Here is a 13,608-nt window from a genome sequence, read left to right as displayed (position 1 = left end):
AATGCCCAGAAAAACTTCTGGATTTGGCTCTTGAGGACATGGTTTAGTGGTAAACACAGTGGTGCGGGTTTAATAGTTGGACTTGATCTTAGAGGCCTTTTCCAACCTAGAAAATTCTGTGATTCTATAAAAGCTATCAGAACTTAGTGGAAATTATAAACACACAAATTCTGCTGACCTACTAAAAACCTCAGACACCTCTATGCACAGGTTAGGAAAAAATCTAGGGGAAAAGAATGAAAAACAAAGAAATAAGAGACTAATAATAATAAAAGTAATTTTGTTTTTTTAAAGAATCAAATACTAGGTTTCTAGCTGTCTACGAACCAGTAATTTCTGTCTTTGAGGATGCTGACTTCACAGGAGCAAAGTAAGCTGTACTGAGCAAACTATGGGGGGAAGGAAAAAAGTCAATAGCTGTCATTAATCAGAATAGGAGCATTTAGAACTCCTACATAAGTAACAAAGAAACCATTAGACTCGTATCTCTACAAATTGCTTCAAAGATCTTTTAAGTGAACTAGGAACAAAAAGTCATGTCCTGAAATCATACTGTGGGATGAAAGACAATACATGCAAAGCACATTTCCGTTCTCTTAGGATACATTTCACCATTTGTCCTCCCTTTCACTTCCACGACTACTTTTCAGTGAGTAAAACAGTACAGATAGAGGACAAAAAAATTAATACAACCTACTAGCAAATAAAGGATTCATAGTAAAAAAAGGACAAAATCTTAATAAAGGAAAAACCTAGTCCCCTGCAAAAGGCCAAGTTCACCTTCCCACAGAACACTGGCGTTCAGTGGATTCTTCTGATTGCAGGACTTCATCTCAATTTCACACTGATGGCAGAGGGAGGAAGAATTAAGCTCTTCAGAATCACTTTCTATTATCAATTAATAAAGGGCAGAAATTCCTGTATAAATCATGCCACTTAAAACTCTCTTAATTCCTTCTCCCCCAGCAGTTCCTAGCTAAGCAAAATCCACATCTCCTGACAAAGAAGGCAGACAGCACAAATGGAGGTAAGTCCAAGGTCTTACCATAAGGAGGAACACTGGTGTGAAATGTGCCTCAACATACCAAACCTCCACTTCAAAACCTTTTCACAAAGACTAGTGTAAGGAATAACAATGGCAGCAAATGGATGTTTTCTGCTACAGATAAACAGACAGCAAAAATCTTCTCAGACTAAGTAGGTGCACACTGGTTCAAGTACCTTATTTACAAAGCACTCCACTCACATCATACCCACAGACACCAGGAAGAGGGGTTTTTTCTCTCCTCTGGTCTAACAGTAGGTAAACAGCATGTCTATTGTGACCGTGTGAATCTTGGTCTTTTTTTTTTAGAGCCAGAAAATGATAGCAATGCTTATGTTCTCCCCAGCAGACTTCTAAATAATCTTCTAGGGTAACCACATAAAAAAGATTCTGAAACACCAGGCTGAAAAGTGAAAGAAATACCATGTGAGCTGTATCATGAATCAAAACAACAGAAGTTAGAAGAAAAGGAATGTCACTGATCACAGAGGGATCCAAGTGGCTAAATCTATGAGCAATTCTATTACCAGAGCTTTTAATTTGGAACTATAATTCACTTGAAACATTCCTCACAAGGTATAGTTCTAGAGTCACGTAGTAATCAGCAAAAAAAGAGATGCATGTTATACATCTCACACATGCATTTCTCTAATGCATCTTATAAAGTCAATCCTTACCAGCTTAATTTCTACATAGAGATTACTGAGAAGCACAGGCTCCATAACTTTAAGAGCTAACACTACATCTCATCATACTTTCAACACACAAATACACACTTTGTTGGATTTCGGCAAGTGGTCTTTGCTTGGCATAAAAACCTGGGTTGCATGGATTGATCCATTCTTTCCAAACCATTCTGTGTCCTTAAAGACTGCCATTTCTGATGCAGCTCTGGTCCTGTGCAGAGCACTGTAATGCCTGCTCTTTTCAGAGGTAAGTAGCCTCTTCCCAGAGGTGTTAGGACATGAGGATACTATTTTCTCTCTGCAAGCAATTTCATTGAGACATGTAGTGTCTGCCTCTTTAAATAATGCCTATTAGTCAAGTAACTGAAACTTAAATAGTATTGGGTCGCTTTAGTGCAGTTTCCCACTTACAGCAGCTTTGCTATGGGAAAGACCAAAGCACCTGGACTTCAGTTGCAGCCCCAAGACTGTGTTCTTTTTGCCTCAGTCTCTTTCAAAGGTATAACAGGGAATGCAGTACTTCCTTGTTCCAGAAACATTACTGGAATAAGTTCATCAGTGTTTGTAAAGCACTCATATACTAAGGTAGTGTCTGTGCTAAGTTCACCAAACAATAAGCAAGGAACTGTCTAGCTAATGAAAGCCAAACATTCTGAAATATCAGACAACTTAAAAGATTTAAGATCTCCTAAACTCCTTTCTCATGGATGAACTTAACATGTAGAAATACTTTACTTATTCAGTACTTCAGTGTTCATCCCAGTTAAGCATTAAGGTCTTTGCTTTGTCCTGTACTTAAGATTAAAGACAAAGAAAGTACTATCCATATAACTGAAGAAATGCAAACAACTCAACTCATTCACTGTATAGGGTCCTGGTCCCCATTCACAGCTGTAGGAAGCAGCCTAGAAAGTGTGGCTGGGAAGAAGTCTAGTTGTAAACCTACAGCCTTGTTGACTGGTGATATCAGAACTCAGTGATATGAAACCATGACACCATAACAACTGTCTTTAGGCTATACTGTACAGTAAGCATACCTATTTAAATAGATGGCCTCTCCACTGACTACAAAAACATTGCTGATTTTGCAAAGAAGCCCTTTTGTGAAACTCCTGCCTTCACAATATTTTAAAATCAAACACTTTTTTTTCCAAAGCACTGGTATAAGGCCATCACTGAAGGTAATATATAGCATGTAACAGACCTAGATGGAGCATGGTACATCAGTATTTGCTTGGCTGCATCTTCTGTATATGGGAGTACAGACCACATGAGCAAGTGTTTTGTCATTTCTACTGTGTGTGAAGTGAAAGTACACAAAAATAAGTTATAAAATGTTGCATATGTTCATTCTGTAGAACATCAAGAAAACTCTCCATAGGACTCCTCTTATCTACACTGATTAATCCTAATTTTAAAGGTAAAAAGATACAGTGGTCACATAGCTTTGGTACCAGGGTTTGCAAAACCTTGAGAAACATGGATGCTAAAGTCAGCTCTCCTGCCTGATCAGATACAGTGTGTGAGCTCTAACACTCTGTCATATGCATTTACAACATAATGAGCAAGACCTCTGGCACCAGCATATTGGAAGTGAAATGTAGTAAATGATCAGCACTTCACACTGCAATGTTACACTGACTGCTCATATAGTGATAGGCTAACATAAATCCAGTAGCTACCGCAGCCATTGAAAATACGAGAAAAAGTATAAAACAGTGGCAGCCTATTTGAAGAGTAGCAACAGTATTTAAAACTCATCCTAGGAATGCTTTTTTTTTGTACATATGGAACAAGGAAATTATTTATATTCTAATTATTTTCCTTGGAAATGCCTACAAAGTTCCTGTGCTTTATTTTCACCTTCTTTAAATCCAGATAATACTGCATATGGAACAGATTTATTTAAATCAGGCCTCACCTTCAAGCCTCTCTCTGAGGCTGACAGATCCGAGTAAGGGGACACGACAACAAATCCCTTCAAAACAGCTCTTTATACCCAAAACAGTATGTCTTTAACTTAGCCAGACTACCGGTGAATAATTCAAAACCAAAAGTGCTCACCCAAAACCTTTCTGTATCTGTAATTCCTTCTACAATTCAATTTCAGGCACTAAGCAGGATCAAAAAATTGCAGAACCACATCACCACACACCCTCAATATACAATCAGAAAACAAGAGTAATTAAATGTAGAGCAACAAATGTCAGCATTTCTTTAGGGTACACAAACACAACTCAAAGCACATACCAATTAAGTCTACGTCCTCTGCCACCTTCCTATTGTAACAACCTGTGTACAACATACAGCAGGTCACCAACTTGTTTTACAGGTTTTAAGCTTCAATCACCGCTTAACACATCTTTGAACAAGCAACACAGAAGCACTGCAGAGACAAGTGACAGTTGCCCCTGTGCTACAACATGCTTGCTCTATTGCACTTTCCCATCCTCCCTGACGCTATCATTTCCAAATGCATGCACTGGGCAGGAATGACTTTTCCATACAAACTGTCTGCATTGGTTCAAGCAGAAAACCCCTCACTCTTCCTCACAGCACAAGCACACACAAGAGCCAGAAACAATCCACCCTCAGTGAGGAGCAGGAGATGCCACTGCACATTAAGCACCAATGTAAAGAAGCACCTCAGCATCTAGGATCTGGAACCCTGGACAACTGGCACTACAGCAATGATGGCAGATACCGATGCCAACTTTTCATTTCAAGTTGTGTGCATTACCTGCACCACACCACTTTCAAAGGTTCCATGCCTGCCATGTAATAGTGCTATTTTTCAAGATGGTAGTGCTCTTCATAGGTGTAAAATGATCACTTGCTTGAAAGCAACGAAAAATTACAAACCTTTCAAAATGGGTCAAACAAGAACCTCGGCCTCAAATATAGGGCAGAAATTGTGACAAGCAGTGTATTTAAGCAACATTATAGGTTGGTAATTACACATGACAAGACAGAAGGAACCCTTTCTCCAGTAAGTGCCATTTCTTTATTTTCTTAATGAAGATAATAAAAGTGGCATACTAAAACAAAACGCTTTAAAATTAAACCAAGAACAACCTTTTTTCACTCAGATGTATAGAATGGTAAAGAAAAAAAATATTTCAATCATTTCCTTAGTAATACAAGTAATATTTAAATAGATTTAATAATGCTGCTCCAAACCAATGAATTATGAGTTTAAAACCTATTAAAATGTAATGTTTTTTTTCCTGAGCTGAGGGGAGAGAGATTTAAATTCACTGAATTTTAATATTTCAGCTTGAGCTGCAGGAGGTAGAGAAAGTCCAAATGAACTATTCCATCAGTACCATTCAAGCATGAACATTTTAATCAGTTTTACTTCCTTGGAGTTCTCCAACACAGTTTATGCTGTCATTCTGAAAGCACTTAACACAGAGGGTGTGAAAAACCACCAAGGCTTGTTATTGCCTTCACAATTGATGGCAAATAATTTTGCAGACTTCCTATCATTAAAATGTCACTGCTAAAAATTGAGGTTCAGCATTTCTTGTGCTAAACTGCATTTTCTCTGAACACCATCACATACCTGTTCTTAAGTTTTTAGTGCATTTCTCTCTCTCCATGTGATAAACAGGCATACAAGCAGTAGCCTTTATTTCTGCATTACTACCCAACTGTAGTTGAAAAATTACAATCTTAAACAGCAGGGAAAAGTAACATTCTGATAAAATTCTTAAAAAGTTACAAGCTAATTCCCTGGTTCCCCTATTAAAACATAAGCACACTCAACAGCATGTTCCAATTGTACAGTGTATATATTAAAAGAAAACAAACCTTAACATTTTAAGCAAGTTAGATAACTCAATTTCTTAATACAGGAAATGAAAACATCATTCCTAATTAGATCATATTGCTGATTTAAGGCATGATTTGTGTGTTGTTCCAACAGTGAAATCTTGTGGATTCTAATGTAAAAACACGGTAGCTATGACACATGACGAGATCAACTGGATAGATCATACTGCTCATTCTTCCACACCCAGCCTGGAAAGTAGATCTGGATGTGCACTACCAATTGCCCCAAGTAAGAACACAGCAACACACCATGCATGGCAAACACCAGATGCAGATTCTGTATGCCTGTAGATTTATCATCCTCTTGTAGCACACTTATGATAAACCCAGATTTGATTTAGTTTTTTTCACTGAATCTCTCCAGAAAATGATAGATGATATTTAATTTGTTTGAGCCCATCAACAGTTTTAAACTGAACATGACCTGTGAAAGAAGTAATTATAACTGTGTTTCATTCCATTAAATATAACTAGTTTACTGTAAGGCGAACAAGCAGTCTCTCTGGGCTTCAGGTTCACTTCAGTATTTTGCGTTTAAACTGCATGGATCAGTGATTTGATTCATTTACCAATGAAGATAGAATAATATTGCAAAGTTAAAAGGTTCTTCATCAGATTCCATTATACCACAGCACATTCATACAAAAATGAATGTGTGTGTGAAACACACAGAGAGACAATGATCGGGCCACATTTGATTCTTTTCCCATATTCCATTCTGGAGGAATCCATTTTAAACCCAAAGTCAGGGTTGCTCTGTGAAAACCAAAGTGGTTTAGCATGAGTGAGGTGAACTGAATAGGACCCTCTCACAGCACAGAGAAACTTAAGCTACAGTTGTATTTCAAAAACTCAAATACTGTTTCTGTCTGTCTGATACACAGTTCAATGGGTTAAATACTCTTTGGAAGTTTTTTTAAATACCATGTGGTATTAAAAGAATAGAAATACTGTCATACTTAGAAAACAGCAAAATTATATATGACAACCTAATCAGGTATATATAAAAGTAATTGATTTCAAATTATGTTCTTTATTGTAATTTTATGGGTATTCACTTGACAAAGTACAACAAGCCTTTTTTAGTCCCATGGTACATTTTCAGACTTTTAATCTCTCTTAATTTCTCTTTCTGAGGGTAGTCATGCAACACAAATTTAAGTTTGGTAACTTGATTTCTTATTTATTCCATTTTCAAAAATGAATCTTTTAAAATTTGTATTAATTACTTCTCTTTAAACTTGATGAATACGAAATATTCATTCTGTCTTGCTCCTGTTTCTCTAAAACTAAAGATGAGGTCATATAGCATTTCTTAAGTCAACATAAAACAGTGGAGTAAAAAAAGGCAGTAGAGCAAGGTAAAAAATCAGTCTTCTGAGGGAGGCAAGAGCTATTCAATTTTAATGCACAAATCGAAAATTCTGATAGTTTAAAAAACTTGGAAGCAATATAATTTTAGTGGCCATGACTAGACAAATTCAGATGCAAGACCAAGAGAAGCTAATGCCAGGTTCCCAGACAGGTGTCTAGTCTGTTTATATTTATTCTTGTGGTTTAGTGGTTCATGAAAGCAGGATAAACTTAAATAAGTAGTGAATAGCCAGTATCTATAACCTCATATATTTCACATTTGCTTTCTTTATCAGAAATTAAATTGCTTTTTGCAGTCTCTGTAATACATACAATGTTTAATGGCTAAAATATGCACAAGTAGACTGAAGTACATGCGTGTGCACATATATGCAAAACCATACATGCACATGCAGCACACGCATATAAAAGCTTCCTCAACAAAGAAGTCAACCTTTAGCTACTTACTTTATGCAAAGAATGTTAATAGAAAGCAGTATTTTTGGTTAGGTAATGAAAACTAATTGGGAAATTATTCATTTCCCACTCTTCCCACTGGAGCGTAAAAAACATACAACAAATGTTATCCATGATTCTACACAGTGCGTTCTCATTCACCCCCTTCTTTCTAACGGGCATTTCAGAGGAAATAAAGGTTACTCTTTTCCATTTATAATTTCTAATTGACTACCAACATTTTCTTGTGGTCAGAGAAACAGCCTATTAAAAACAATCTACAATCAGACCATTGCTCTACACTACTGTCAGCAATGATCAGAAAGTCCTGATTTTCTTGTTAAAAGACAGAAGCATAATTGAAGCAATATCTTCACTTCAGATTGATTATTCGGTGACCCTTATCCACATCTTCACTCAGCAATTTGAATTTTAATGAAAGTAAATGGAATAATTAGCATTTCAAAGTATGTTTGATACACTGAATAAAAAAAAGGAAAATACTTTTATGTATAATCTATACACAAAAGAAAAAGCATTTGGGTGGGTGCAGAAGAAAGAAGTACAGTTGTAGTATATTCATTAGAATAACTTAAACAACTGCTTGCTCCAGATGCATAATTATACATGAGAATAATATGCTATTAAGCTATGACTTCTCACCTTTATTTTATGTAGTGTGAACATCCATGGCTTTTTTTGTTATGTCTGTCCTTTACAGTTGTACTACATAAACACTGTGGCTGCCCACATCCATAAAATCTCTATACCAGGCTAATACCACTGGTAGAAAAGCTTTTACAAGAGGGACTACACACATACATATTTTTAGATGACTGGGAGCATGTTGAGGAATATTTCAATAACACAGGTCATAGTGTGTTTTTGGAAGCCTATGTGCACAGTCCAGGCCATGGAGAGGGAAACGGGGCCCCTTTGTCCCTGAGCCTCCTTCAAGAAGAGCAGTAAACAATAGAAGAATGCGGCAGCTGCCAGGAGAAGCAGGTAAACACACTGATAGAGAAGGGCATAGTTTTGAGAAAAGTACCAATCCAGCTGGTAGCACGCCCTAGCCATAGACCAATGATATTCCTGTACTATTCGTAGACTGAGAGAATATGCAATATGTGTGTGTGTAATGCAAACAATAAATCAGAACACTGATCATACTCCTATGGAGGTTACGTCTTTGATTCTCGCGCCGGAACCCCGGGAGCTCAAAAAACCTACATTTTTTACTTTAGGAGCAGGGTACCTATAAGCACACTGGTGATGAGTTGTTCTGCCATAGATTTTGGTTGGTTGATTGAGTTTTCTGGTTTTTAAGGGTTTTTTTTGCTTGGCTGGTTGCTTTTTGTTTTTTAAGGTAACAGCTATTTTTTACTGTAAAAATAAAAATTCTGATAAATATTCAGAGTCTTGAGTCAACACCCAGAAAAAGATGTGGGCAGCAGGGATGGGCAAAATAGTATGCCATATGAAGTCTACCTGTAATTGTAGCTGCAGAAGGAGACGGGCAGCTGGTATGCAAAGGAAGCAATGTTACTTTAAAAGGATAAAAAAACCAAAAAACAAACAAACAAACAAACAAAAAACCACCCCAAACCATTAAACAAAAAACCCAAACCAATCAATCAACCAAACAAACAAAACAACAAAAAAACCCAAACCCCACCAAAAAAAATAAACCTACCACAAAACAACCCCACCAGATACTGACCCGGCTTTGGGGAATAGCTACCATACAGACATTAATTACCCCATTAGTCTTCTTGGCACTGTGCAAGAAAAAGTCTTCCGGTAGTAACCAACCTATATGAAGATCAAGCTACTGAATTTCACCACTGCCCACAACTTTTGCCCATCTGATGGAAATGAGTTCATGCAACAGAGAAAGAAAAAGCTATTTACAAATACTATCAAAGCTAAAATGGAAAGACCACATACCCCAATGATTGCGTTCAGTTCTGCCATGGTCACTTGTTTGGCACGCTCCACAGCCTGCACCACTTGTTGCTGGTGCTATAAATGAAGATCAGAAACAGAATAAAATTATTTGTTTTCTAAATTAGTAAGCACAGGCTCTTCCTTTAACTGTTTTTATTTGCTTTCTCAACACCTGCAGGGTCTGACATAACTGTTCTCTAACAGGCAATCAAATTATGTGTTGATCTGCAAAAATATACAGGTAAGGGGAAGATTTTTATGCCATTATATGCTAAGAATCACACCTTTGCTTCCCAAAGAGCTATTTTATAACTTGTCTAATGGGAAACTCTCTTCCTGTTGTTCATCAGCACAGAGTACTCTTGAATTTATAGGCTTACTTCAATTGCAAGCCACTTTCCTTACAGCCATGCAAATTTTTAGCAATTCGTTTTGGGTTTGTTTTTTTTTAAGTATTCTGAAAAAGAAAGGTATGTATTTTCAACAAGCACATGGCACCCACATTACTGAACAATATGCTGATTCTCCTCCCAGGTACATTTCAAACCAGCTCAACCATAAGAAAGAAATTTAAAATGCCATTCACAAATCTGTCAAACATGTGAAAGAGAACTAATTATTTCAATCTCCAACATGTAAATTTTAATAGCTTTAAAAAGTCCATCAGAAACACATGGTCTAATTAACAACACAGTTTACAAGCTTCAGTGACTATATTATCTCAGTTTGAGTGATACAGTATTCCTGCAGTAAACTCAAAATTGCTGTATGCTGATATTTGAAAACATCAACTACAAATAAAATAAGGCCCTCATCTTACAACCACATCCATGCCTGTTCAGACCTCCACCAGTGGCAAATTAATCCTCACAGGCAGTCTTGCAGAATCAGGATGAAACAGAACAAACAGTTGCAAGGAGAAGTCAGGGAGAACAGCAAATAGGTTGTTTGATCTGCACTGGGAGTGAGCCATCTTTGATTTACCGCCACAGATTGAACACAGAAAGGAGGGAGGTCTTGCCTATCTGAAGAGGTGCTAAAACCTAACAATGAATCATCACCTTTGTATCAAAACCAATCCCTAGATGTTTTTTATCACAAAGTTAAAGGCTGAGGTCTCTTAAAGATTCAAGTTTGCCACCCTATGGCTGTGTATATGGACAGAATGGAGTAAAGGTAGAGACCATTCCAGCAACTCCTCCAGTGCATCCTTATCAGGAGCAAAAAGCTGCATAAAGAAAGTATGGCCCCAAATCCTCAAGACCACCTCCAAAACAAGAGTTAGGTGAACAGCATCAGAAGGAGTCACCAGGGAGCACCCTAAGCCCCATTGGAAGAGGGGGCTGTAAAGAAGGGTGCTGCCACTTCAGGGGCATGGTGGACTCAGATTTCACAATTCTCAATGCAACACACAAACAAAAATGGCATTTCACTAATAAACTCTCTCCCATACAAGCCCTCAGGTCTGGGAAAAGCAAACATAAAAATCCACTCACAACTGTTTGTCCTGGTTTCACCTAGGACAGAGTTAATTTTTCACAGTAGCCATGAGAGGCAGAGCCTGGAGGTCTGAGGGCATGTTTAGGTTGTTATTCTGCATCACCTCAGGTCATTGCTGTGGGGTGGAAATAAAGGGTTCTCCCTTCTAGGAAGAAGGTGGCAGATGGCCTGTGGTAGGAAAAAAGGTGTGCTGGCTGGAGAGTCTGTCTGACATTGCTTTTCATTGCCCCAGCCTTTGTGAACATTTTTGCTTGGAAACCACACTCTTTTTGTACATTTTTGTTATTAGTATTGCTGCTGTTGTTAATTTTCTGATCTCATTGCTCATTGAGTGACTTTTTTTTAGTGAGACTATGAAGTTGTGGAGTAGCATTCCTAAACTATGACACTGTAAGAAATGCTGATCTCAACTATGAAAAATGGATAAATGCAAATGATGAAGGCGGCAATTTAGAAACATTGCTAGAGAGAAGAGAGAGGTTTTAAGGTTTGTTTTTAAGCAATGAAGAATTAATTGGACAAACAAACAAACAAGGCAAACAGAATCACAGCAGTCCCCTTTAGAGTTTTATAAAACCACAGTGCCAATGTAAACCAAATCCAGTACTTATAAGAAGACAATGTAAAGACTAACAAGCAGGCTGAACGTGAGCAAACACATTCTTGGCATCCAATGTATCACAGATAACCAGAAAAAAAAGGAAATCATGATACTCAGGCTTTGAGTTCCTGAAAATGTGTTATCATCTCCAGGTCATCACTTTTTAAGGACAGGTACAGCTTTCATTCATCATAAAGCTGAAAGCCTGGTGACACATGTCTCTACATGTCAACAGGGTGATCATAAATATTATACCACCCTTTTCTGATGGAGGTCATTCACACCAAAAATGGGTTACGGAATCTTTCATCAAGTCATCAAAACTCAAAAAAACAACAACAAAAAATTTTAAAATACTCACTTTTTTTTTTTTAGTAAAATCATTACCTGAGAATTTACAATTATCTTCTTTCTAGGCAATTATTTCTGCACTGAGGTAAAGAAAGCTCTAGTATTCAATCTAGTCTTCAATTTCAACACCCATTTACTTAAATCCTGTTCCCAGGGTGACAGGCAGGAGTAAAAAAAAAACTTCTGAGGGACTTGCAGAAAGCTGGCCTTAAACCTCAAAAATTATTTTAGAAATTACTCCAATTTTCATTCAGGATTTGGAAAGTAAGTCAACTCCGTAAGAGTCAGAATGCTTTCTGTTCCCTTACAGTGTGTGTGGCTCGGCTTCGGGACCGAAGACTTGGGAAGGGCTGTTCCCACATGGGTGTGCCCTTCCAGCCTGCACAGTGGGTTTTTTTTCAGGTGAGGCACAGCGTGCACAGAACTGGCCCCACCGTTTAAGTCCTGAGGTTCACTGCCACGGCCGAGCGAGCTTGGATGGTGCTAGTGAAGTCCTCAGGACTAGAACCTACAGCACCCGGCATTTCCCAGGAGGTCTCCCATCCAAGTACTAATCCGGGGCTGACCCTGCTGAGCTTCCGAGATCTGACGGGATCGGATGTCAGTAAACACAGTAAACACAGAAAGAATGGCTCTCAGAAGAATTTGGGGGAAATATTATTTCATTTTAGGTGAGAGGAAGAGAAATTGAAAGGCTATAACTACCAAAATCTCACTTTCCAATTTCTGCTGGAGCAGCTACACAAGGCTGATTCTCATAGTTTGGGATCAAGCCTTCTCAGACAGGAGAAAACCCAAGGGCCTAATAACACTGAACCTAAATTAGGTACAGTACAGACAATTAATACCCTCCCATTGCTAGCTGCTTTAACATTGATTTAATCTTCAGTGGCGCTGTATGCAAAAGACTCGAAATAGATGGCCTGTAATTAGCCACTCTGTCACTCCCACCTCAGTGCAGCAACCAAGCAGACTCCTGCTCAGCTCCCTGAAATGCCACAGAGGGCTTGCTCAAGTGACCCTGGGGCTACTTTTGAGTTACATGCACAAACTACACATTGCAGGAGACAAAGGGGCAGGAAAGCCCATCCAGGGTTTTGAGAGCCAAATGGTCTGCTCACAACCTTTCCAAAAGTGAGGTGGGCTGGGGGCTCCACATTAGCAGCTATGGGCCCAGTAATGGGTGGGGATCTCTACACATAGAGATAGCCCTGACAGGGCTCCAGGGACCCACTGTAACCCAAAACCAAGGTGAAAGGCAAAGAGTCCAAGAGCCTGCTGAGCAAGACAGCAGCTGGCCCGCCCAGCCCAAATGTGTACCCAAGGATGAGTAGTTCAATACCTGCTCTGTGCCTGAACATCTTCCCAGGTCTGTGCACCAACAAGAAGCAAGATTATGCTAAAAGCATTCAGTACACATCAGCCTACCATCAAGTGATCATGTAGAGCTTTACAGCAAAGGAAAAACTGCAACAAAAAAGGGTTACTTCCCACCCTCCAACCCCCTCCGACCGAGTATAGACACAAGGTTGCAACTTTCACACACATTTAATGTTAGTCTACCTCTGTGCACATAAGCAAATGACAGGCCTGTATTTTTTCAGTTATTGGAAAACAGCATTTTGCATTGCATATAAGAGGCCAGAGCAATGAGCTCAATACCCTGCCCCACCTGTCATGCAGACTAGTATTGTTTCTCCTTTCTAACTTCTTGTCTCTTTTCCCCTTTTTGCTTCCTGTAATGAGCGATATGTCTGCACTTGCCTTGTGCTGGAAAATCACCTCCTTTCAGTTTCACAGTGGATAGGAACAACTACGAAGACAACAAGGAGGAT

At 38.5% G+C, this 13,608-nt stretch overlaps 1 protein-coding gene across 3 annotated transcripts in view; it reads right to left on the bottom strand.

Moving 5' to 3' along the window:
* LOC139684328 (transducin-like enhancer protein 4) overlaps positions 1-13,608 on the bottom strand; it is a 98,276-nt gene that overhangs the window by 49,628 nt on the left and 35,040 nt on the right. For 2 of the 3 annotated variants that reach the window (XM_071580139.1, XM_071580140.1), the window contains exon 6: positions 9,322-9,396. The exons of the other annotated variant lie outside the window; for it this stretch is intronic. In XM_071580139.1, coding sequence (XP_071436240.1) covers positions 9,322-9,396 — 75 coding nt within the window. The remainder of the gene's footprint in view (positions 1-9,321; positions 9,397-13,608) is intronic. 3 annotated transcript variants of the gene reach the window in all.

Source organism: Pithys albifrons, chromosome Z, assembly GCF_047495875.1.
Source record: "Pithys albifrons albifrons isolate INPA30051 chromosome Z, PitAlb_v1, whole genome shotgun sequence".
NCBI classification, from domain to species: Eukaryota; Metazoa; Chordata; class Aves; order Passeriformes; family Thamnophilidae; genus Pithys; species Pithys albifrons.
Note: the sequence above shows the minus strand (reverse complement) of the source record. Positions and strands in the feature narration are given on the sequence as shown.